Source organism: Rhinolophus ferrumequinum, chromosome 12 (assembly GCF_004115265.2).
Source record: "Rhinolophus ferrumequinum isolate MPI-CBG mRhiFer1 chromosome 12, mRhiFer1_v1.p, whole genome shotgun sequence".
NCBI lineage: Eukaryota > Metazoa > Chordata > Mammalia > Chiroptera > Rhinolophidae > Rhinolophus > Rhinolophus ferrumequinum.
Window position 1 is genome coordinate 63940755 of NC_046295.1, and position 27603 is coordinate 63968357.

The window sequence follows — 27603 nt, forward strand, 5'->3', positions numbered from 1 at the left end:
GATTATATTGGGGAACAGTGTGTTTCTCCAGGGCAGCTCAACTCCAAGTCCAATGGCTGTTTTCAATCTTTAGTTGCAGGGGGGCGCAGCCCACCATCCCATGCGGGAATTGAACCAGCAACCTTGTTGTTGAGAGCTCGCTCTCTAACCAACAGAGCCATCTGACCGCCCCATGATGCACACATTTAAGTGAACCATTTTATGAGTTTTGACAAATGTCTACCCTTATGTAATCCTTACCTCCAAAAGAACATTGAATTCACCCCCCAAAAATTCTCTCTTGCCCCTTTGCAGTCATTCCCAATCCCCTATTTCCCTGCTCCATCACAGATCTAACATAAATAAAACTGTAAAATTTAGAAATAATTTATGGGAGAAAAATTTCATGACCTTGAGCTAGGCAAAGATTTCTTAGGTGAAAAACTAAAAGCACTAATCATCAAAGAAAAAAGGATAAATATTACCAAAATTAAAAATATATGCCTCTGGTTTCTGGTCTGGCACTTACTGCATTTGGCAGTCGCCACTCTGTCCTAACAAGAAAAGAGTTTTAAAATCAACTTTTTAGATCCAGCAGAGAACTGAAGTCACAGGGCAAACCAATGTCCACAAAGCTGGTGAGTCAGACAGGCAGATAGAGAGAATCACTGGTTTTTGGAGTAGAAGCCTAAGAGCTGAAATCTCCATGGGAACCAGTACCACGGTAGGAAAACAAAATTGCGGGAGGCTCAGTGTGGAAAAGTTTGAGAGTTAACACCACCAGGGGGTGCCCAATCTTTGGAATGCCCACTCACTATCCTGAGTTTTGTCTCACGCGTTTTACTTCCCATATATGGGTAGGGGACACAAAAGGGTAGGGATTATTACTTTTTAATTGTATTTGTAATAGTGACTAATTTGTTCACACGATTCTGAATTCAAAAAGTTATACAGTGTAAACTTTTTCGTAGTCTTGTCCTTCAGTCACTCCTTAGTTCTCTTCCTTGGAAACAAACCATATTATCAGTAGTTGATTACATCTTTGAAGAAGTTCTATATATATAAACACACTTTCTTCTCCCATGTTTTCATTGTACTACAGTTTAATCCCCTCCTCTATTTGATGGCAGAATTGATCAACGGAATCAACATGTTTATGACACTGAATCTTCTACCGGGATATGGTAACTTTCCATATGCTGAAGTCTTTTGTGTTCCTCAGTAATGTTTTAAAGCTTTCTTCATGTAAATCTTGCCATTTCGGTAGACGTATATATATATTCCTGTGTGTTATCTTTTTTGTAGCTGTTGTGAACGACAGATTCCTTCCTTGGTCTGTCACGTTATTAGACTCACCTGCAGTGTGGGCTGCCCTGAGACCCCTATACATTAGCAGTAGTTATTTCTCGTGTAATCATAAGCAATAGGGGTGGTAATCTTGATTTTAAATTCACTAATTTCTACAGGGAGGTAGCTAACATTTATCAAGTACTTAATATAGGCCAGGCATCATGCTGCTGTTTTAAATAAATGTATAATACGTATACGAAGCAGACGTTACTATCCTTACTTTACAGATGAAATATCAGAAGTTCAAGGTCACAGAGGCAGTAAACTTTTGAACTCCAAAGCCATTATTTCCTACCATAACCCAGAAGGAGCTGGAGTAGGCAGTGAGGTGATTGGCTGTTCACTATGAAATTTTTATTCTATTGCTAATTACATACTACTTAAATGTACTTTATTAGGTAGATCAGACTCATTACAGTCACTATTTTTAAGATAATGGAGGAAGTATACATTTTTACTAAATGGTAAAATGTAGTAATTTTACCATTAAATTTACTTGAAATTAAGTAATCATTGAAATGATTTCTAGATTCCATGTGTCACTTTTTTCATGCTTTCACGATGGTTTTCCCCAAATTATCTCCTTTCAGCATTCCCATAAATGCAGCTGGCATGTTGTCAAATCCTTTAATGACGTATTCATTGTACTGGATTTTACCCTGTATCAAAACACATATAATAGATTGGTATCGTATTTTAAATTTATCAGGTATGACATGGGAAACTTGGAACTGTAAGATGGTGGCCTTGTGCTCTGTGAACCTACAGTTATTTTGGGGGCATGATCCACATAAACAGTGTACGTAACATTACAGAGTATACATAAGAATTTAATAGTAGGCGTCAGATCACAGTATAAAAGTAGTAGAAGTGATTAAGCAATTTCTTAGTAAATTATACAAAAAATAGTTTAATAATGTAATGGTATCAGAAGAGGTGGAATTAGATGGAGAAAGGAGCACACTTCTAGAATATTGTCTGCTTTTGTCCTTCCAGTGATGTGGCTTCCCTTGCCTCTGACCCCTGAAGAGGCAGAGCCTGTTCAGGAAATGTAAATACTACCATGGTGCTCTAATAATTTCTCTTCCCTAAAAGCCAAGAGTCTCTCAATACATTTAACATTCATTTAGGAGTGTGGGAAGGAAGGGTTCATTTAGTGGGGAAGGTTTTTCATTCTCTTTACTACAAGGCACAGTCTACTAAGTGGAACTAATACACATTTTCCATTTTTTTTAAGGGGTCTTATGTGGAGACCTGATACCATTTTTCCCCCTAATATATTCCAGTGATGTTTAACACCCTTTATGGATTTACGGAGGGACTGTTTGCTTGAAGTCACTCAATTAGTAAGTGAGGAAGCTGGGATTTGAACCTTTAATTAGAAAGCCCAAGCTCATTCCTGCACTTGAAGAGGCAAAGTACCTGGAAAGGGTTGAAAGCTGTAATCCAGTAAAAAGGTTAAACGTAGAGGATGAGTACTAATATTAAATGTTAATAATATGGGAAATTAGGGTATAGGATGGGGGTATATGCGAACACTCTACTATCTTTATGATTTTCTGTAAATCTATAACTACTCTAAAATAAAAAGTGTAGTTTTCAAAAGGGGAGGGATAAGAAAAAAATCAGTTGATGAGAGAGAAATTAGGCCAACTCACTAGTTACTTAAAACTATGATTAGTTTCACTTTGTTAGACGGAGGCGTTAGGGACAGCCGCACAGTGCTTTCTTGTTGTCAGCTGTGATCATGGAAGGGCTAGATTCAATTTCACCAACAGGGACGAAGAGGCTACACGTTGGGAACTTAAAAATAATTCAGCTCTTCCCAGTTTCCTGGAAAGAGCCCAGCCTGGCACTCTAAGTGTTAGACTGGGACAAATGCCAACCTCCATTGGTTGCCAGAGGAGCAGTCTATTTCTTTGAATTGGGAAATGATCATAAAGCCAGGAATTAGGAAGTGTGATTCTTTTCCCATAACGCACCTTAGTTATTCTGATTTCTGTTGACTAAAACTCTGCATGGTTTTGGTGGGGAAATGATCACAGCACAGGACGAAAGGATTGGCTTTCTCAAATCTAAAGGCATGGCTGTAAGAAGACTTTCTAATGTAGGAGCTGGAAGAGCCATGGCACAAATATATGCCCCTTTAACATTCATCCATTCATTGATTCAGACACTATTCTAGGTGCTGGGGATATATCAGAAAGCAAAATGCACGAATGTTGCTGCCCTTATGGAGGTTACAGGCTCGTGGGAGGGAGGTGAATTATAGTATATATTATGTTAATAGATGATAATTGCTATAGATAAAAGTAAGATACAGAAAGTCAAGAATGAAGGGGGATTGCAATTTAAAATAGGGTCATTTTAAAAGTTGCCTCATTCAGAAGGCAATTTTTTAGCAAAGATGTGAAGGAGGTGAGAGAATTAAGCAGTGACGGGTGGAGAAGTGAGGGGAGGGGTTGGGCAGAGTGAGCAAAGTAAGTCAACACTAAAAAATGAAAATAGGACGTAATAGGGGTCAGATCATGTGTAGCCTTATTGGTTTTATGCCAAGTGAAAAGGAGAGTTTTACAGGGTTTTGAGCATGAGAATGAAATAGCTTGATTTACGCTTTAAAAGGTCATTCTGGCTGCTGTGTTGGGAATTGTCTGTAGGGGCACAAAAGGTGGGAGACCAGGTAAAGGCTACTGCAACATCTGGGCTAGAAAAGATGGTGGCCTGGGCCAGGGTGGTAGCAATGGAGGTGGGAGGAGTGGTCAGACTCTGTGTATTCTGAAGGTGGAACCACAAGACTTCCCCGACAGATGAGACATGGGTAGGAAAGAAAGAAAGGAATCAAAGATGATTATAAGGTTTTTGGACTGAGCAACTAGAAGGGTAGCACTGCCATAACGAAGACGGAGAGGTCTGTATATGGAGCAGGTTTGGCAGGAAAGATCAAAACATTTAATTTTCGACATGTTAAGTTGAAGATGTGTATCACACACCCAAGTGCAGCTGTTGAGCAATCTAGAGCTCAGAGGAGAGATTCAGGCGGGAGACAGACATTTAGGAGCTGTCAGCATACCGATATTTAAATCCATGTGCCTGGATGACCTAACTAAGGGATAGATAGAGAAAAGAGGCCCAATGACCAGTGCAAAAGCCTGATGTGCATGTTTAAGAAAGAATGGAAAGAGAGGAACTGCAGACAGTGAGTATAGACAACACTTCCAGGTATTCTCTTATGAAATAGGGGGCAGTGAGATGTATTTCCAGTGGGAATGAAGTCTACAGCGTCAAAAAGGAAGGAGAGCTAGTGCACAATTGGAGGGACTGGCTCTGGAGCCCCTTACCTCGGAGACCCATTTCAGCAAGTCTTTCAGAGCCTTCTGGCGGACATCTCCTTGCCAGCGGATGACGATGAACCCTTCCATGCGGATTTGCTGATAGATGATAATCTCTGGGGATGGGCCTGTGAAGAGGAGGGCACATTTGGGCAACAGGGTCCAGGAGGTGGTCGTGGTGAAAACAAACACTATGACTCCCATCACTGTTCTAGTGCTTCCCCTTCTGTTCCCTCCACTCTTTTCTGATCCAAAGGGCTGCCCACAAATCAACATTCACCCTGTGATGGCCCCAAAAGATGTCCATATCCTAATTACCAGAACCTGTGACGACATTAACATTACATGGCAAAAGGGATTTTGCAGAGATGACTCACTTCAGAACCTTGAGATGAGGAGATCAGTGTGTATTACACCAGTGGACCCAATATAACCACAAGAGTTCTTGTAAGGAAAGAGGGAGGCAGAAAAGTCAGGGGGGAAAATATGTGATAATCAAAGCAGAGATCAGAGAGATTTGATGATCTTATGTGCTGGCTTTGAAGATGGAGGAAGGGGCCAAGAGCCAAGAAATGCAGCCTCTAGAAGCTGGAAAAGGCAAGGCAACAAATGCTCTTCTTGAGCCTTCAGAGGGAGCACAGCCCTGCTGACTCATTTTAGGCTTCTGACCTCCACAACTATAAGATAATCAATTTGTGTTGTTTTAAGCCACCAAGTTTGTGGTCATTTGCTACAGTAGCAATAGGACACTCACTTGCACAGGCCAGCCAGCCAGGCAGTGTTCATCCCTCATGTGCCAGAAGCAAGGCCCACCACAAACTTCCCAAAGAGTTCAACAGAAAGAGGTCCTGAAGATGCCGTATGAAAACATTTCTGCAGTACTAGAGAATGAAGACGCACACGGTCCCAATACTTAGCATGTTCTTCTTTATTCCATGGCATAAACCTATCTCGTCCTGTTCTCAGAGGAGATGCAGAACAACTAGTGTCCACCCTGGCCTAAGAGCCAACAAGAGTGAAGAGATCAAGAGGCTCGACAACTCCCACACCTGCCCCTGTCCTCGCCATTTCAGGGTACCAAGAGTTAGCCTGAACGGTGGGCCTCATGCTTAGTGTATCAGCATCACGTGGAGGGCTTCTGAAGAGAGATTGCTGGGCCCTTTCCCCCGATTTCTGTTGTGGAGTAGGACCCAAGATTTTGTATTTCTAACAGGTTCCCAGGAGATGGTGATGCTGCGAGTCCTGGGCTCACACTTTGAGAATCACAGGCCTAGAAAAAGCACTAGGCTACCCTGCAGCCTGGAAGGTAGTACTTTTCCATGTGAAGGAGAAAGGGTTGTATTGTATTCATTGCCTGGTTTATTTTCTCAAGGATCTTACAGGACTGGAAACTGAGAGAAGGACACCTGCACGTTGCCTTCCAAGTTCCAGGAAGTCAGGTCCAGTCAGGGCCAGAAGAGTCAAGGTCTCTTGAGTGGCACAATCTGTTTTTTTAGCATTTTTGATAACTGGAATCCCTCTCACTACTTTGAAGAAGTCAGAAAAATAGGGCTTTTTCCTGAACTAAAAGAAACTGATGCAAAGTGAGTGATACATGAAGGTGACATAAAAGGGTGACACATCCAAATGCTAGATTGGTCTTGCAGAAAAGGTGCTTCTTCAGAGGACCCACACCAATCATATTCTTTTTGGGTTAAGGGTTGGAATCCTCATTGACTCATCTTGGAAGAGGATGAAATACTGTTTCTGGGCTTGTCCACCCTGATGGGAATGTGGGTTTCTTTACTGATAACAACAACAACAAAAATGTGGCATTAAAGTTGGGGTGAATAATTACTAGCCTCTCAGCTGTCCTAACAAGGAAGTATGTTAGAATTTCTGGGAATCAAAGCAGGGTAGAATCCTATCTGATTTACATGGAATAAACAAGGCCAGCCGACATCTCAGAGACCTATCTGAGCAGCTGAACATCCAAAGAGTAATTGCTAAATACACTAGATCAAGTTACGGGATCCAAAATATTTGGCTATACCTAATTGAACTGTGGTCAAGAAAATGCATCCTGGAGCTTTGCTCAATTGGCAAGCAAAAGATTTCCCATGATTCTAGTGTAGCATCAATTAGAAAAACTCAAATTAGAGGTGAGAAATGTCCCTAAAAATAAGACTGCCGAATGAACCTAGAATTTCCTTTGAGAAGGTAGTGTCTTTTGTTTTTCACAGCCCAACAGGGAATCTACAGGTTGTCTTTCCTTAGCCCCTCCCACTCTTGCCCACCTGTCTCAGTGCAGTTGTTTGTTGTTAACTAACAGGGCTAAAAGTTTTCATTTCCATGAGTCAAACCCACCATAAAATGAACAACCAATTTATTTAGTTGCCTAGATCCTGGTGATAATCTGGAAGATTCCTGTTTGTTGTTCTTTCTCCTTTTATTAGACCACAGATACATCTGGAATCTCCCTAACAGTATAGAATTGTTGTAGCAGAAAAAGACTCCATGTGAGTTATTCAGAAGACCCATCTTTTTTTTGAGTCTGTCACTAGTAGGATTTAAAGAGTCTCTGGCCCTCTCCACCATTCATCTCCCCATCAGCAAAACATGAGGCCTGTACAACATCTCTCAGAGATGGGGAGCTAATGAATGTCGTTCTCTTGTTAATATTGCTTTCAGACCTTTGTGAGTATGGAGGTGGGACAGGGCGGTCTCAGCAGAAGAAAGTGGAGAAGTGGGGGAAGAAGGGCATGGGAAGGCACAGAAACAAAATAAGGATAATCAAGGAATGGAGGGGAAATGCATCCTCCTTTCCCTTTTAGTAGAAATTGTCAGTTTGATGACTCATGCCAGGGTGTCCTGCTGCATTAGGAAGCACTGTCCACAACTGACTAAAGGAAATGGCAGCCTGTTTTTCCCTCCACCTACCTCAAGTCCCTCTCTACCCATCCCTACACCTCCAGCAATATCTTGACTATTCTGAAGAACCCTAATATTTTACCAGCTAGACCAAGCAAGGTATTCTGTTTCTAAATCAAATCATGGCTGTCTTTTTACAGCTTTGCAGGAAACAATAGATAAAAAACTAACACTTTTAATAACTCTTAAGTGTTTCTTCCATATTTTCAGATCCTGTTATTTCTAACAAAATCTAATATAAGCTGACTTAACACAAATATATAAAATTATTTATTTTTATTTTAATAAATACTATTCATCAAGACTATCAGGAAATATTTTAGATATTTTATAGTCACTAAAATATTTTTAGTATTTTGATACCATATCTGTGAATTTTCTCCTTGTATAGTCTTTCTACATCTGTGACCACGTGCACGAGTTGATTACCTGGGGGAAGTGGGCGAGTTCTGTTATATGTAGAGATGGCCCCACATATAGCAACTCTTCCAAATTTCTTCATCTGGGTGATAACAGTGTTTGAAAATTCTCCACCTACCTAAGCAGGACAAAAACAAACAAACAAACAAATCCGAAGTAATGTAAACACTAGAAGATTCATTAAGTCACAATCATTTCATATCATTTGTTTTAGCCGCAACAAACTGATTGAATTAGTACAATAATGAAGAAAATTGCAGTTGGAAAAACACATTAGAAACTGGGCATTTCCATTTACTGTAGGGACATAACTTATACATTTTACTTTATTATATTGTGAGGTTCTCTGATCAGTTCAATAATCTCATTGCCCGACCTAAAAGTATGGGAATGTACTCAAATGGCACGTAAAGAACAAAGTTGGGGGACTCACATTTTCAGATTTCAAAACTTACTACAAAGTTATATTAATCAAGACAGTGTGAGAACAGACCAATAGAACTAAATTGAGAGTCCAAAAATAAAACTTTTATATTGTGGTCAATTGAATTTTAACAAGAGTGCCAAAACAATTCAATAGGAGAAAAAAAAATAGCCTTTTCAACAAATGGTGTAGAGCAATTGGATATAGATATCCATGGAAGAGAATGAAATTGGACTCCTTCCTTACACCATATACAAAAATTAACTTAAAAATGCATCATAGACCTAAATGTAAGAGCTAAAACTCTTAAAAGAAAACAAAGGAGTAAATCTTCATGACCTTGGGTAAGGTAGAGCATTAGGACATGACACCAAAAGCCCACAAATGACCAAAGAAAAATTAAGTTGGACTTCATCAAAATCGAAAACTTTTGTGCTTTGAAGGACATCATCAAGAAAGTGAGACATCTTACAGAATAGGAGAAAATATTTGCAAACCATATACAATCAATCCTCATTATTAGTGGGTTCCATATTTGTGATGTGGACTATTTGCTAAAATTTATTTATAACCCCCAAATCAATACTCACAGAGCTTTCTTTCCCTGGTCATTTGCAGACACGTGTAGAGCAGCGAAAGAGATGCAAAGTTCCCAGCTAAGGTCTAATAGGGCCCCAGCTCTGCCTTCTTTTTTAAGCTCTCACATGGAGATGACCAGAGGGTGAAGACAGCAGGGGGCAAACGCAGTGTAGTTCAAGAAGCTCTGGCTCTGCGGCCATTGGATAGGGTATGAATCCCAACTCTGGGAGGGTTGGTTAGTGGGGCAGCCTCAGGCAAGTTACTTAACTCTTCTCTGAATCTCATAGTCGCTTATAAAATAAAGAAAATGGAAGCTATAGGGAAAGTTGGTTTTGGAATTTAAGATAGTAATCTATGTGAGATACGTGCTTATATGTTCATATTAATACTTTTACTTAGGAGCAATTAATACTTAGGAGCAGTGAATGGTTCAGTGTTTGTGGTGATTTTATAGAATGTAACTACAAGGAATACCAAGAACTGACTGTATCCGATAAGGGCTTGTATCCAGAATGTATAAAGAAGCCTTACAACTGAATAAATAACCCAGTTGAAAAGTGGGCAAAGGATTTGAACAGACATTTGTCCAAAGAAGATATTCAAATGGCCAATAAGCACATGAAAAGAGGCTCAATATCATTAGCCATTAAGGAAATGCAAATCAAAACCACAGTGAAACCATCACTTCAAACCCACGAGGATAGCCATAATCACAATGAAAGATCATATGTTTTGGTGAGGATGTGGAAATATTGGAACCCTCATATATTGCTGGAGAGAATGTAAAATAGTGCAGGCATTTTGCACAGTAGTTTGGCAGTTCCTCAAAATGATCACATGGAGTTACCATGTGATCCAGCATTTGAACTTGAAGGTGTATACCCAAGAGAAATGGAAAACATTATCCACACAAAAACTTGTACATGAATATTCATAACAGCATAATACATAGTATCCAAAAAGTGTAAATAACTCAAATGCCCATCAACTGCTGAATGGATAAATAAAATGTGATGTATCAATACAATGGAATATTATTCGGCCATAAGAAGGAATGAAGTACTGATACATGCTACAACATGCATGCTATACGATGGATGAATCTTGAAAACATGCTGAGTGTAAGAAGCCTGTTACAAAAGACCACTTTTGGGGGGCAGTGGGTAGTGCTAATGAGTACAACATTTCATTTTGGGGTGATGAAAATGTTCTAAAACTGATTGTGGTGATGGTTGTACAGTTCTGTGAATGTACCAAAAACCAATGAATTATACACTTTAAATAGGTGAATTATATCTCAAAAAAGCTTTTTTTAAAAAAGGCACATGTACTTCTTTATATATTTTAGATGGAAACTCCAGAAGTATATTTGCTCTGTATAGTACTTTGTTAGTAAATCAAATATTAAATCTAATTGGTACTTACATTGTCAAAATAACAATCATAACCATCAGGAGAAGCTTTCTTCAAAGTTTCTTCCAAAGACTCTATTGTCTTGTAGTTAAAGGCAAAATCAAATCCAAGCTTTTTAAGGTAGGCAACCTTTTCATCAGACCCTGCTGCTCCGACAACTTTGCAGCCCTAAATGGGGAGAAAAAGGGAAGCCATGTACAAACCACAAGTATGGACTAACTCCACCCTCCTAGTCTAGTTTGGTCAGGTTTCCTAAGAACACCCTCCTAGGTGCTGAGCCACATACATGAGTATACCATGATGAGCTGAAAGGTCCCAGAAGTGAAATTCGTCCCTGAGCCAGCCTACAACCCAACCATAACTTCAGCTTGCCTCTGATGGCCCCACCGATCCTTTCTAGGTTTATGTGGTTTGCAGGTCACCTCAACCTGCTGGTTTGTCAACATTCATTTGACTCTCATTTCTTTATTTTGGGGCTTCTCTTCCCTTGCAGTGATTTGCATGCTATCGCTTGGTGCAGTGGTTCTTTAGACTATTATTTTTGGCTCAGCTCTGGGACTCCTACACAGCCCTCCTGGTAACTGCCCCCTTGTTTTTTGATATGGCCCAAAGCATTGGACTAGACACTGCTTAATCAGACAGGAAGTGGAGAGCACTCTGAAAAGCACTTGCAGGATGAGACTAGAGATTATATTGGTACATAGAAAGTAGCTCTTCAGAAAGCTCTCTTTTTTTTGTTTTTTAAAAGGAGCTTTTTTTTTTTTTTTTTTTAAGATTTTATTGGGGAAGGGGAACAGGACTTTATTGGGGAACAGTGTGTACTTCCAGGACTTTTTTCCAAGTCAAGTTGTTGTCCTTTCAGTCTTAGTTGTGGAGGGTGCAGCTCAGCTCCAGGTCCAGTTGCCAATACTAGTTGCAGGGGGCGCAGCCCACCATCCCTTGTGGGAGTCGAACTGGCAACCTTGTGGTTAAGAGGACGCGCTCCAACCAAGCTCCAACCAACTGAGCCATCCGGGAGGCAGCTCAGCTCAAGGTGCTGTGTGCAACCTTAGTTGCAGGGGGCGCTGCCCACCATCCCTTGCGGGACTCGAAGAGTTGAACCGGCAACCTTGTGGTTGAGAGCCCACTGGCTCATGTGGGAATTGAACCCGCAGCCTTCGGAGTTAGGAGCACGGAGCTCCAACTTCCTGAGCCACCGGGCCAGCCCCAGAAAGCTCTCTTATAATTTGAATGTATCGTGGGGACCAGAATATGAGCCACTGTGCACTTTCAATTGGGGAAAGACCTTTGGGGTCATATATGTATCTGTACAAACAGTGACTGACATACTTTTTCCATTCCTCATGATTCAAGAAAAAACTACTTTGCAAAAGCTCCATCCTTTGTCCTTTTTCCTGCTAACCTTATAATCTCTCACAGGATGATCTCATTTACTCTTATGCTCTCACTGCCTCCTTCATAGAGGTGATTTCCTTAGTGATGAACTCCAGTACATACATGCCTTTCTCCTGAGTGAGTTCCAAATCCGTATTTCCAATAACCTAGAAGAGTCTTCACTTGGATAGCCTGTAGTACTTCATAATCAATGTGTCTAAAATGGAGTGTATTCTTTTCCTTGTTGTTACTTGTTGCTCCTCTTCTATTCTCCATTGGAGTGGAGATAACCACTCAGTTATCCAAATCTGAAACGTGGGTCATAGGATATGCTTTTCTTTCCCTTATTACCCACATCCAATCACCAGCTTTTATTCATTTTTTTTTCTTTTTTTTACCAAATATCCTTCAAAGCTGGCTCTGACTTCCAATTGCCACTGTCAGTGCATCACAATTTTCATCTGAATTATTCTGAGTCTCCTGATCGGACTTCTTGTCTCTAGTACATTGTCCCTATGAACTATTCTCCTACTAAGGCCAAAGTGATTTCTCTAGAATGCAAAACTAACCATCTGCCTTTAAGGATTAAGCAAGTGCGCACGCGTGCGTGCGCACACACACACACACACACACACACACAATAGTAAAGAAAAAAGGATTAAGCACACATTTCTTAGCATGGCAGTTTCCAGCGGAATTTCTGAAACAACAGGTTTAAGGGTAAATCCTATCAAACTTTTGAAATAAAAATCCCTTATAGTTTTAGTAAAACATTTAAAATTTGAGTGTTGGAAATACTACTAATTCATTTTGTAACTCTAGTACAACCCAAAGCTAAACACTGGTAAGTTCAGAACAAAAATCTTTAAACCAAACTCATCTATGAATATAGATGCAAACATTCTATTTACAATGTTATCAAATCAAATCCAAAGGCATAAATCCATAATATACTAGAGGTAAATGAAGCATATTCCAGAAATGCTCGAATGGTTCAACATTGAAAATTTGATATAATTTATTAACTGCAAAGTTAACCTAATAAATGCTGAATTGGCATTTAATAAAATTCAACATCTATTCCTATTTACTCCTTTAAATAAATTTTTCCTGCAGCCTCTCTGGTAGCCTCGTCTCCTACTGGCATTCCAAGCTCCCATCTGTGCTGGAGATCAGCCCGAATTCTTGGCTGTTGTTGTAGCCCTGTACTCATCTGTATTCTACCTGACTCTCCCTAAGAAGTAGGTCCTGATTCGTGCATCCTAGCTTCTGGCAAAGGATCAGCCAAGACAGATGACTTTGGAACATTCCCACTATGGGACACATCCTGACTGGGTCTGAGATACCCGCTGCCTCATATCCCCACCATCAGATCAGATCTCTTGAGCACAGACACCTGCCCAAATCAGAGTCAACGTTTCCATGCCCTGGGTATCTCCCAGGAGTTCGTTCCCCGGCCATGACCCCACCGCTCTGGGCTGACTGCCATAGCCTTTGTAATGGGGCCATATGGGCAATGACTTTTGGTTGGCTGATCTCACATCCCTCCTTCTATTGTTGGGGGCAATCGTGAAGAGAGGAGATTAAGCTGTAACAAGCCATGTCCAATAAAAATTATGATAGTAATTACTGCTTACAAACTGACTATTCTAGGTAGAGGCCATTCATGACTTGATGCCTGCCATGTTGTCAAATAATGTTCAGGTCATCTCTGCTACACCATTTTCCTCATTCCCCCCATTTCTCAATCATTCCCAATCTCCAACTTCTAAACAGGATCCACCAGACTAAACTCCCCGAGACGAGGGAAGGTCTGCTGTGTTCACTGCTGTATTCCCAGTGCATGCTATGGGTTTTGAGTAAATGTTTGGTACTGGAGGAAGACACTCACCTTGAGCTTAGCTATCTGCCCCACGACAGAGCCCACTGCTCCTGCTGCTGCATTAACCAGCACTGTTTCTCCACTCTTTGCACCACAGATGTCAAGTAAGCCAAAGTAGGCTGTTAGGCTGAGGAAAGAAAATTAAGGATATGTGGATACATTTGTTCCTTTTCTCTTTAACTCATTCAGATATACCCCAGAGACCTCAGCAGCCCACTGCCACGCGTCTAGGTAAAAGAAAACAACAGGAAATGAATATTACCAGCCACTAATGGTCCACCTCCTCCTTACCTGCCCTCCAAATAGGAATAAAGATGATGAAAACTAGGGAGGGAATGTAGAGTTGGCTAGAGGGGGCTGCATCCTGTCCATCACCAGGCCACGTTTCAGGGGTGAAGGAAAGTAGGTCTCCCTTAAACTCTGGGGATCTAACAATTAAGAGAAAGCTTGTGCCTCATTCCCATGTAAGTTTCAGGGAGATGGTGTGCTTCATGGGGAAAGCCTACATGTTATCATGGTACCAGCTATCACAGAGCAGATATAATGGTAGGAGGTGTCTAGGCATGAGAGAGTGAGAGAGAACCACCTTGAGTTTTCCATGGCTCCAAAGGGGTATGGAAGAACTTCTAAAATTGCCCCATCTCACCCCAAGTGGGATGTCAAAGTTAGCTTGTAGGGATAGAACTACTAGGCCTGCAAAGATGCAGCTCAGACAGTACTGATGGGGATTGATTGGGTGCAGAAACCATCGCACCTCAGTGGATTGCCAGCTTAGAAAGAGACGTGGCCGAGGACACAATGGAAAAAGTTACACTTTGAGCAGGAGCGCAGCCTAAGACTAAGACAGATCAAGATCAAGAAGTTGTTGTCCCTGCTCTATTGATACTGAATTTGCATTATTAGCCCTTGGAGCTTTGTAGCAACTCTAGGGAGAAGACAAAGGAAAATCTGAGTTTGAAACCTGAAATGATGTGAGAAATCACTGAGTTTAACTGAGGTTTTATTTTACTACACCAGCCAAAATGAGCACTTGAAATAGAAATAAAGTACAGTAGTAAACAAATTTTAAGTTATATTTTTGCACCCCTGAGTCTGAGCCAAAGAAATCCATATCCATTATAGTGATTGTTAAGCCACTTGCAAAATTTCAAATTCATGTAAAGTTATTTCTATATAAAACAAACTACATGTTGGCATAACTTAAACTTACTTAGCCTCTGACTACATTTGGGGGGTCCGTGAGAGTTGAGCATTGAAAGGAAAGTAGTGAAAGGAATACGCAACACTTTTTCTAAGGACCCAAATATCAAATAATCTCTTAACCCAGTGTTTTTCAAAAGATGGTTGGAGCACCACCTACCTCAGAATCACCTGGAGTGTATATTAAAAATTTAGATTCCCAGGCCCCACCCCACACCCAATGATTCAGAAATGTTAGGATGTGGAAATCTGAATTTTAATAAGACTCCAGGTAATTCGTATGAATACTAGCAACTGAGAACCACCCCCTTAATAAATGCTGATACGAGAGCGTGCTTGGCAAGTTAGCCTCATGCCAGAAGAGAAGCAGAGGATACATTTTCTGGTTGTGTCATTCCACCCATGACAACCAGAATACCCCTTCTCCCAACCCACCTTCTAGGTATTTCCAGAGTCAGCTTTCAATTAGACATAGCGACCTAAGATACATAAGGCCTTTCCCAAACATCACCTCTTTTAAACAATAAGATGAAGATAAGATGGAAAAGCCAATAGCAAAGAAATTCTAGAGGGAAATTAAAGGCATACTTTGGACTAAGCAGCACTTAACAGAATCAACAGGCTGGAGAGCAAAACACATGAATTCTTCCAGCTCATCAGAGAAAAGAGAGAGGTCCTATTGAAGGAAATGGTGCTGTACTTTGGGCGAATGTTAAATCTGTGGAGCTTGGATAACTGAAAGACATCCCTAGGTCTCAAAGTTTTACTTCTTGTATAGTCCATAGCAGAAGTCCCAGCATTCTTAAAGGGTTGACTTACACCATTGACAAGTGCTCATAATGGCAGGAATTCTCAAAGAATGGGGGTTGTGTCGCTAGAGGAAGCCAGAAACAGGCATAGCATAACTCCTCTCCCTCAATCATTGAGAACAACTGGGATAAAGTTGACGGAAGTAAAAGTACACTCCTTAGGGGTTCGGAGCAGGTGAATAAGGGATATGTACAAGTGAATAAATTATCTTGTTTTAGGAGTCAAGATCTCCTAATATTTTGCAAATTACTTTCCCCCCAGCTCAGTCACAGGAGACTTGTTCTGAGGTTTCCTCATGTCTCGCTTCACCCCTGCGCTCCGACACCTGGTTCGGATGGGTGGGATAACAAGGTGGGAGGAAAAGCTCGCACTAGTAGAGGTACAGGGCAGGCAGGAAAGATGGGAAGTGCTGAAATTCTGTTTAGTGCCCACTCATTTAATGCAATAAGGTTATTAAGCATCCTTTAATTTCACAATGATGTCTCTTGGCTGTAGCAATTCCGAGGGGTTCAAATTCTGAGTGGAATATGAACTTGGGGTGTATGGGATAGGTTTTTGTTACAGGTTGATTGTTTGAGGATATATATTTCCATTTCATTCTTTAGAAATCCTTTGATGTGTGAAAATGAAAGGGGGAGAGAAGTTGGGAAAAGAAGGAAGGAAGGAAAGAAGAAAGGAAGGAAAAGATCACACAACTTAATGATAAGAAAGGAAATAAATGAATTCCAGGCTAGGAAAGTTTTGGGGCCTCCAAAAGGAATCCAATTTACCTTGTTTCTCCAGGGCATAAAAGGGAACTTGAGGTCCAAAGTGTAGCTGGGACCTGGAGAGTAGATACAGGATGGACTGACTAGGATAGGAAGAACTTCCTATCCTTCCTTCCTGAGGGATAGGAAGAACTTCCTGAGACCAAGAGGCACTTGAGGATTTGAAATCTGTGCCAAGCTGAGTGATTGACTGGACAACCATACTTTGGATTCATCTCAGTTATTTAAACTTTAGGTTTCCTTACCTCTCAGGAAACTCAGATGTGTATACGGAAAGGTGGAGAAGGATACAGATACAGAAAAGCCAACACAGATTGAACTGTCTTCCCCTTTTTTAAATTCTGAAATGGAGGCAGAGATGAGTGATGAGTGAAGCTAAGACCCTCCCAGGGACAGGAGGAGGTGGTGCCTTTGTGTCACCATTTGCCAGCTGCTTGAGAGGGATCACACCCCATGTTGCTTCTCATTGCTGCTTTCTCTTTGTACCTTAGGATCTCTGACCTGATTATCCCTCTTTCCTTCATTCCCAAGGTTAACTCTGGCCCATTCTTCTTCTCTTCTTCCCACCATCTTCTCTAATCAGCCCCTATAAGAAGAGCCTATAATGTCTTCTTATTGACCAAGTTCTGGACAAATCATTTTGGAAATCCAGAGTGTCAGGCATCAAACAAATGAAATACACCCACAAAACTCACCCTGTCATGCCAACAGTTCCCAGCATCAGAGACAGTGGTAATGTGTCTGGCCACTCTGCAGGCATCTTTTCCAGTTCTTTTCCATCAGAAATGGAGTGTGTTGTCCAGCCCGAATACGCCAATACAATGGTTCCTGTTGGGAAGGCTGAGTTTTTACTTTCCACAACTCTGAAAGATAAAGCACATGAAGATGTGTGAAGCCTCTTCCTTTTCAAGGGAGTCGGGACGCTCTGCACTAGATGTACACAAAGAGCACTGAGGTTGATATTCTATGACTGAATACCCTACCCACACCTTTCCATCTTAATTCTTAGCCACTGGTCTCTCCTCCTCCTTGAGGAAAAATATGGGCCATCAGAGAGGAACTCTTTCAACTGTTCTAACCCCACTTTTCTTCTCTCTAAGAGGTGTCCATCCTCTGTCTCAAAGTGTCCTGAACACCAGCCTTTTCTGTTCTTCAGGGGTCACCCTCCATCTCTTAGCTCCTCCTCTCTCCTGAATCTTTAACATTTTTCTCTCTACTGTCCCTTCCCCTCAGCATATGTATGGTCACCTCCACTATTTTATAATCCCATCTTCTCCCTACCTCCTCCATCTCTCGCCTTCCTTTTACAGCTGAACTTCTTCGCTTTCCTTTTACTTGGTAACCCAATGCAACCTACCTTCTACCCCCAGTACTCCATTAAAATCACAACACTCCCTGATTGCAAAATCCAGTGGACACTCTTCATTCATTACCTGAATGTACCTTTTTACTGTATTCCACACTCTGGGTCACCCAAAACTCTTTCTCATCAGTTTCCAGGGTACCGATTTCTCCACACTTTTTACCTCTCCCTCTAAACTGCTTCTTATTGGTCTCATTTGCTGATTCCCTTTCTTCCATCTTGTCCTATTCTTACCATTCTTTACTGTCTCCCTCCCATCATAAAATATAACATACATTTATTACAGAAAACTTGAAACATGTAAAATAAAAATATCAGTTCCAATCCCACAATACAAAGATAACTGATAATATTTTGATGGATTTTATGGCAACCTTAATGACATATTTTTATTTTTTATTATTTCTTGGAATGAAAGAAATAAAACTGTCTTTATTCACAGACCACATGATTACCTATATAGAAAATTCTTCAGAATCTACAAAAAAAAGCCTCTAGTGATTAAATTTAGCAAGATTGTAGCATGCAAGACTAATATACAAAAATGACTTGTATTTCTAAATACTAACAATAAACAATCAGAAATTCTCATTTAAAAAGCAGTACTTACAATAGTGTCAAACAGGGATAATTTGACTCCCCCCCCCAAAATGTGCAAACCCGCATGTTGAAAACTATAAAACATTGCTGACTGAAATTAAAGAAGACCTAAATAAGTAGTGTATATACTATGCTAATGGATCAGAAAACTCAATACTATTAAGATGTCAGTTATCCTATACATGGGCAGTATCCTAAAACATTAAATATACACCTACCGTATGACTCAGCCACTTCACTCCTAGTCCAGAGAAATGAAAGCATATGTCCACACAGAAACCTGCACATGAATGTTCCTAACAGCTTTCTTTGTAATAGCCCCAAACTGGAAGCAACCCAAATCCACCAAAAGATAAATAGCTAAACAAGGGAGTACAATGAAATACTAGTCTGCAATAAAAACAATGAGCTACTGATACTTTCTATCACATGAATCAATCTCAAAATGCATATGCTGAGTGGAAAAAAAAAAGACAGCAGACAAAAACAGGCATATACTGTATGATTCTACTTATATGAAATTCTAGAAATTGTAAACTAATCTGTAGTGACAGAAAGCAAATTAGTGGTTGCCAGGAGATGAGAGTGCATGTGGGGAAGTGTGGGAAGGATGGTTTACAAAGGGACAGGGGAACACTTTTGGGGTTGGTGAATATGTTATCTTCATTGTGATCATGATTTCACAGGTGTATTATTTATACCAATTTATGTCAATTATACCTTACATAACTTACAATTATGTAAAGGGTTTCATATCAAGGAGGAGAGAGAGATGACACTGAATTATAAGAGTCAGTAAATTAAGAATGATACTTGTGGTGGTATAAACAAAAAAAGAAACATTCTAGGCAGAGATGCAGCATAGACAAAGCTAGGAAGAGCATCGTGTATTTGAAGAACCAGAATGAGACCAGCTGGAGTTCAAGTTTAGTGAGCAAGATGTAGAGTGACAGAGTTTGATGCTATTGAGACATACAAGGGCCACATCATGATGGATAAATACTGAAGGACATAGGTAGTAAGGATATTGCGTGTTAGCTAAAGACAGTAAAACCCATTGAAGTTTAAGCGTAGGAGGGACATTATCCAACTTTACATTTTGAAAGGATTCCCTCTGGCTCCAGTATGAAAAATGGATTGGAAGGGGGAAAGCTTGGATGTAGCTTAATGACATATTTTTAAATATACATATATGTTTACATAATTGAAGTAATTTTATGTTTTGTAACCTAATTTTTCTCTCTCAAGATTATACTAGTCTATATCACTTGTACTTCTTCTCATGTTAGTAAGAATCCTTTAAAAACTATAATGAATTTAATTATTTCCCCATTATTAGACATGTAGACTATTTCCAGTATTTTTCTTAATATAAATTACACTTCAATTAATATTTATAAATATGATTTTATTATTTCCTTAGGCAATATTTCTATCAATGGAGTTACTAGGTCAAAGAGTTATTAAAACATTTGTGGGCCAGCCTGGTGGCTCAGGTGGTTGGAGCGCCGAGCTCCTAACGCCAAGTTCACCAGCTCGATTCCCACATGGGCCAGTGAGCTGCGCCCTCTACAGCTAAGATTGTGAACAACAGCTCTCCCTGGAGCTGGGCTGCCATGGGCTGCTGTGAGGTGCCGTGTGCAACTGGTGGCCAGCGTGTGCGACAGCCGGCAAGAGCTGCCATGAGCATGAGCAGCCGATAGCTGTGTCCTACACAATTACACTGAGAAACAATGGCTTGAACCGGAGTGGGGGGTGGGAGGCGGAAGAAAGGGGGAAAAATTTGTAATTGCTGCTGTATTGCCAAATTCCTTTCTAGAAGGTTATGCCAACTTTTGCTTTCACCCTCAATGTATGACAGTATCATAACAACATTTCCATCACTGGGTATTATCTAAACAAACAAACAAACAACTTCACCAATTCAGCAAACACAAATACATATTCATTTCTATGATTATTAGCAAGAAATGTGTAAGACCTACATGAAGAAAACTGTTAATAGTCCATAAGACAAAAATGGATAAATGGAAAGATATACCTTGTGCTTGGAGATATTGTAAAGATACCAGTTCTCTCTAAATGAATCTATAGTCATTGAAATCCCAATAAAAATCCAGATAAGATTTCAATAAATGATAAGCTTGACAGTCATTTGGATATAAACACTTCAACCCTTATTCCAAAATAAAAATTAAATGACTCAAAGATTTAAATGTGAAAAATTAAAGTATAAAATGCTAGAAGAAAACATGAATAAACATTTTAGCCATTTTGGAGGGGAGAATGCCTTTCTCATCATGCAGTGAAACCAAGAAGCCATAATTACAAATATCAATAATGTTATAACATAAACATTTTAAACTATAATTGAACACAGGAGAAAGATAAAGACCCAAGCAAACATTTGCAAAAGTAATATTCCTAACATATGAGAAGCTTTTACAAATCAATATAAAAGATGAAAAGACCTAAAGGAAATGGGCAAAGGACACAAACAGATAATTCCCAGAAGAAATTGATCATTAATTTACAAAAAGAACATCACTAACAATGAAAGAAATGCAAATTAAACTAAGCATGAAGTATCAACACATTCATCTTCGATTGCCAAGGCTGATGATAAGCAGTGGGCATAGAGGTACGTGGGACACAGGTTCTTTAATACGCTAGTTGTGGGAGTGGATACCCATACAACCGTTTGGAAGAGCAATTTATCATCATCTCTTCAAATTAAAACCATGCATCTCCTTTGACCTAGAATTTATACTTCTGGAAACTTAATGTAAAGCAGTATTCATCCAAGTGGGCAAAGAAAACCCAGACACACACACACACACACACACACACACACACACACACACATAAATGCATATATATTCCTTGCAGAACTATTTGTAGTAAAAAAATTGGAAACCGTCATCAGTACTAGATTAGTTAAAAGGCAGATAACAATGAAATAATTTACAGCCATTAAAAGATAGGTAGTATATTTATATACTATCAGCAAAAGATATCCATAACATTTTAAGTGAGAAAAAGCAATTTGCTGAAGGGCATTTGATCCAATTTTTTAAAAGTATGAATATTAGTATGTGTACTGAACAATTTTTGAAATGATACATTAACAACAGTCATCCCTAAGGCTCAGAAGATGCGGAAACTTTCAGTTTCCAAGATACAATTTTTTTTATTTGAATTTTTACAATAATCATGAACTGGATGAATACAATTTTTTTCTCCCTTGTTGTGCCCTCCTCCCTCAACCCTACTCTGGTTCAAGTCATTGTTTCTCAGTCTAGTTGTGTAGGACAGAGCTCCCTGGCCCATGCTGTATTATGAGCCTTGTACTCCCCCCAGGCTGAGGCTGCCGGCCACTCACACTGGTAGCACATGGTAGCCAGTGGCAGACACGGCAGCCCGTGGCAGACACGGCAGCCCACTGGCCGACCCCTGGGTGCTCACGGCAGCCCAGCTCCAGGGAGAGCTGTTGTTCACAATCTTAGCTGTAGAGGGTGCAGCTCACTGGCCCATGTGGGAATTGAACCTGTGACCTCAGCATTAGGAGCCCAGAGCTCCAACCACCTGAGCCACTGGGCTGGCCCGAATATAATTTTTTTACTAATTAAAAGTAAGGATAGCAAAGTGAAGTTGAAATGATGACAATTTCACAGCCTTTCCTCCCTCCCAATTAGGTGAGGAGAGGCAGATTTCCCAAGTTGCTTCCAACATCGATGAGGGAAACACACAGGCTGAAGAAATTGTAGGAGCAATGGACAGAGAGAGGACCTGACAAAAGGTAAAGGGGAGAACTATTTTCCAAACCCTGGGACAAATTGAAACAAATACCTGGCCACTTGCTGTCCCATCATCTTATCACCCTCCTTCAAACTTTTGGCCATCACTCTGGAAAAAAAAAAAATCATGCTTAATACATCAGTGTATCTGGAGAAAACTGTCTTGGGTTTCAAGCCAAATGGAAAACCGCTAGGGAAGTGTGTGCAGAAATGAAACTCAGACACATGAGGGCAGTACAACTGGGTGAAATGTAGGACACTGTTAGAGGTAGTTCTGCTCTGTGACCCCAAAGAAGCATTCTGATATTTTTCTAAGAAATGAACATGAGAAACTTACCACAATGCTCCATCGTGGATGAGTTTCTACCAACGACTTTCAAAACATAATCCAGGTTGTACTGGGTACTTGTTACCTCAAACACTAACTGTGATGTTGTAATTTATAAGAAGAAATACATATTTGGTCTATGTCCTCGTCTTTTTGGGGTGGGGGGAGAACAAACCTCCTAAAACTCTTGGAATTTCCTAAGTGGTGGAGCATTGAAGGTGTCTTTTGTTATGTTAAGAAGGTGACTTGGAAAGAATGTCTACCTAAGGATCATGGCTGGTTGCCAGGAGAACCAACCTTGTGAGTAGAGGATTGGAACTTTCAGTCCCATCCACACCCTTGGCATCCCAGAAAGGGACAGGAGCTAGAGGTTAAGTCAATTGCCAATGGCCAATGTTTTGATCAGACATGCTTATGTAATGAAGCCTCCATAAAAATCCAAAAGTACAGTGTTCAGAGAACTTCTGTGTTGGTGAACACATGGAGATACGGGGAGTGGTGCCCCTGGAGAAGGCATGGAAGCTCCGAGCTGTTTCCTTATATCTTGTCCTGTGCATCTCTTCCATCTGGCTGTCCTTAAGTTATATCCTTTTACAACAAACCAGTGACTTAGTGAGCAAACAAACTGGTTTTCTGAATTCTGAGTTGCTCTAGCTAATTAATTGAACACAAGGAGGGGGTTGTTAGAACCTCCCCCTCTATAGCTGGTTGATCAGAAGCACAGGTAACAACCTGGATTTGCAATTGGCGCCTGAAAGGGGGTGGACAGTCTTTAGGACTGAGCCTTTAGTCTGTGGGATCTCACATCATCTCCAGGTAGATAGTGTCAGAATTGGGTTGAATTGTAGGACACTCAGTTGGTGTCTTAGCTTTGAATCTCTATCAACCCGCTATGAAAAAAATTATTTTAAGAAATGATAACTATATTATTTACCTAGGTAAAAAATTACTGAGGAGTTAGTGGCCCATGAAGGCTTTTATTCTCTCCCCTTCCAGAGTTGTTTACTGAGTACACATGTTTGAATCAGCTGAAGATTACCTAAAATAAAAGTATACAGGTAAATAGAAGGCAAGAAAATCTAATTTTAGCCTTAGCATTTTCCTCTACTCAAATTATTTGCCAATAGTGAAATGGACAAATAGGAGTTTGGCTTCTTTTTTCTTTTAATTTTTCTGGAATCAATTCTGGAGAGCAATCAGAGGCAAACTGTGGACCTTAAGAGAGGAGATGATTGTAAAATAAAGGGGCCAGAGTAATCCCTCAGCAAGCTTCAGACCTTTGCCAGCAAGGGATGACCATCCACAAATTCCATCACTGATATTGTACTGGGAGATCAGGGGAAAACGACTATTTTAATCAGATATTTTAAAAGATGACCTGCTTCAAAATAGGGTCTAACATACAACGTAAGAATTTTTAGGAGGAAAACAGTACCTCATGTAAGGATCCACGGTAAGGAACAAAGCTTCCAGCAGGACCTCTACAAAACAAAGCATTCCGTAGGCAATTAGAAAGTCAAGGCCTGATGTCTTTGTTGACTTTGGCATTCTAAATAAACAGATAATCTTTATACTTCCAGGTTATCCTTTCATCTGTGCTTTCTACCATGTTTCCCCAAAAATAAGACCTAGCCGGACAACCAGCTCTAATGCGTCTTTTGGAGCAAAAATTAATATAAGACAAGGTTTATTTTACTATAAGACCTGGTCTTAAAGTATATATATATATATATATACTATATATATAATATAATATATAGTACATATATATATATACTATATATATACTATATATAGTATATATATACTATATATATACTATAATATATATATACTATATATATACTATATAGTATATATATACTATATATATACTATATAGTATATATATACTATATATATACTATATAGTATATATATATATAATATATATAACTATATATAATATTATATATAGTATACATAATATAAGACCAGGTCTTATATTAATTTTTGCTCCAAAAGACGCATTAGAGCTGATTGTCTGACTAGGTCTTATTTTTGGGGAAACACAGTACTGAGCAGACAAGAGGCCTCTCACATTGGGCCAGGCCAGTTGTTGTTGTTCTGCTTTTTCATCATCATCATCATCGTCATCATCATCATGTTATTTACTCAGGACTCCATGCTTTTCATGGATTATTTCATATGATATTCTCAACAATTATTGTTTCCATTTTATTTAAGCTTAGGTTAAGTAACCTGCCCCAGACCACATTTGTAACCACTATGTTACAGTGCCCACATAGAGTTTCATTACCAGGTCCAGTCTACAGTATTAAAGAATATGCATGTTGCTGGAGTGACCCTTATGCACACATTCTGTGGAATTTTGAAGCTGAGCCCTGGCTATCCCAGTTTAGACGGGATTGATAACTTTGCCATGCTACTTGATTGCATGCCCTCTTCGCAAAGCGTACCTACCTGTAAACACCCCTTTATAGACACTCCTTATAGTCTGCTCTACAAAGCTAATCTCCAAACATGTCATGAAGTGTGTTTCCGTTTCTCTCCCTTAGATTTCTTAAGGTTTGCCTTGCCACTTCCCTTCCCCCAAGTAGATGGGAGGCTCCTCAGGGAAGGATGAGGGTTTTTCCCTCCTGGTCTGTTCACAGGGATAGTCTGAGCTCTGCACACAGCTGTTAGGGCAGTGCTACTCCACTGTCATCATCGAGCTCACCAGGACAGAGAGGAAATCCTTCCCATGGTCTGGTCAAAGTCATGAAGAATAATGTACCCAAGAATGAGTTTCAATTACCAACATGACATTAAGGCTTCATATAGAGAACTTTGAAAACGTCTCTGTGGCAGATTACGCAATGGCCACAGATACCTCCCATCTCTGAGTGTGGGCCTCTTGGCCACTCCTCCCATCAAGAAGTCTATTTCCCTCTTCTTGATCTGGGCTTGGCTCTGTGACTTGCTTCGACACGTTTACTGGCAAATAGGATACAAGTAGAGGTTTGAAAAGTACTTGCACAATGGAGCTTGCCAATTCCCGCTGCTCTAGGTCCAGCAGACCACTGTGAAAATAAAGAGCTCAAACTAGCCTGCTAGAAAGACCACCCAGAAGAGAACTGAGGCACACACCTCAGCAGAAAGCCTGCTAACCACCAGACATGTCAGTGAGGCCCATTCTAGATTAACCATTTAGCCCAGATGAAACCTACAGAAGAACCAACTTAACCCAGTCCAAATTGCCAACCCACAGAATTGTGTACTAACAAATGATTGTTATTCGAAGTCACTAAATTTGGGTGTAGTCTGTTATGCAACAAAGGTGAACTGATACAGTCTCTAGCAACTCAAATTTTATGAGTATGACTTACCTCCATTTTTTAAGGGTGGGAGTTCAACTGTCTTCAACTCAAAATTACTATTTGTAGGGTTGCCTTCAAAGTGCTTCTTCAGGGTCCAGATCTTAGCATGAACCATCCTGAAGCTCCTAGAACATAGTAAACGTGGCCAACTGCCATGAAGTGACTGGATTGTTATGGCTCCCTAACCACTGCACTAAGGCCAGACAGTAGGGTCTATTCATAATCTACTTCTCATCATTATCATTTAGCATCCATCACATTTATTTAGTATTTACCATATTTCTGTTTCTGTGCTAAGCACTTTATATGCATCACCTCATTTTATCCTCATACCGTCCCTATAAGATAGGCATTATTATCATTGCCAGTGTACAGGAGAAAATTGAGGCTTCTTTAGAAATCTTCAAGACCATGGAAAATGTAAACCAACACAGAAATTCTTCCCAGGCATCGCTAGGGTTTCTCTAGGGCACTGAACAGCTATCTGGCATGCAAATACTCCGTTTCTCACCGCACATGAAGCGAATCCTAAGAAATAGCGTCAAACACAGAATCAACCAGGAATCCCTGCACATCTTTCAGATGGATAGAACAACGCGTTCTAAGATAGTCTCAAAAACACCTGAGCACCACCGGGTGGCGTTGCTGCTCCGCCCCATTTTCAGGACAAGTTTTCCTTGGCACCAAAGAGGAACTCCAGGATTTGTGTTTAAACTTGTCTCCACACAAAACCCTAGGAAGATGATTCAGCTACTCTGAATACTTCTGCATCACGTGGGTACCGCGCCGTCCCCTTGAGTGAATTGGCTGCTGCCCTCAGCCGCTGGCGATTTCATTCTGTCCCCGACCAATGCTGTGCCCTCAGGAGAGAGGACACTTGTGGCCTGGAGGGGGACACTTCCACAAGTGGAGAGGTAGAGGCGGTAGGATCCGCAGCCCTGCTGTTCCTTCTTGTTTCTTTTCCCCAAAAGGCAGCCGCTGTGAATTCTGAACAGGCCATATGTCCAGAAGCCCCTGGGAACAGCCTGGCCTCAGAGGCAGGAGTGGTTCAGGGAGAGTCCCACGGACCGGAAAAAGGGGCCAGATGCAGTGTTCAGTCCAGACACCTTCGTCTCAGGCTCCCACCTCCTCGCCCCGCGCACGCCCGTGCCCATTAACGGAATTCCGACCTCTGTCTTCCTTTCCCTCTTGTCCCTCTTTTGCAGTCCCTCAAGTTCCTTGGCCAGTCCCTTTCCTGGAGCAGGCACCTATGGGGTGCAGCCGAAATGCATCCAGGCCATGCCCTTCCCTTCCAGCACCCGTCTCCGAACTCTCCAAGAACCAGCAGGGACCGGAGGCATCAGGTCATCTGCTTTCAGTTTCCTCCCAGTGCAAGACCCAGAGGTTATTCAGCATAAGGAGAGGGAGAACAACGCGTAAACGCTCCGCAAAGGCGTGTGTAGGAACTCAGCAGGGGAAAAAAAAGTGGGACCAGGGTGAGGATGCGTACTTACAAGAGTCTGCGGGTTCCACTCCCTAGAGAAGGAGTTTGGGATTACGCCCTGGAGCACCCAAGATTTATGGACGGTCCCAGAGAGGGTGGGGCTTCCCCAGGGCGGAGCTGCTCCTGGAAGTGTGGGAGGTTCACAGGAGCTTTAAGTCACGGAATGTGTGTGCGTGTGCGTGTGCGTGTGCGTGTGTGTGTGTGTGTGTGTGTGTAAGGGCTGCTTCCAATAGTAA

At 40.8% G+C, this 27603-nt stretch overlaps 1 protein-coding gene across 1 annotated transcript; it reads right to left on the reverse strand.

The window, feature by feature from the left end:
* Nucleotides 1-1703: 1703 nt before the first annotated feature.
* PTGR1 (prostaglandin reductase 1) lies at nucleotides 1704-27546 on the reverse strand. The gene is made up of 10 exons (XM_033123126.1): nucleotides 27378-27546; nucleotides 25894-26009; nucleotides 23961-24006; nucleotides 22250-22306; nucleotides 17133-17300; nucleotides 13670-13787; nucleotides 10417-10572; nucleotides 7998-8106; nucleotides 4668-4786; nucleotides 1704-1988 (listed from the first exon to the last, which is right to left on the reverse strand). Exons 2-10 carry the CDS (start codon nucleotides 25997-25999, stop codon nucleotides 1878-1880), a joined length of 990 nt encoding a protein of 329 aa, XP_032979017.1. The 5' UTR covers nucleotides 26000-26009; nucleotides 27378-27546; the 3' UTR covers nucleotides 1704-1877.
* Nucleotides 27547-27603: the final 57 nt, after the last annotated feature.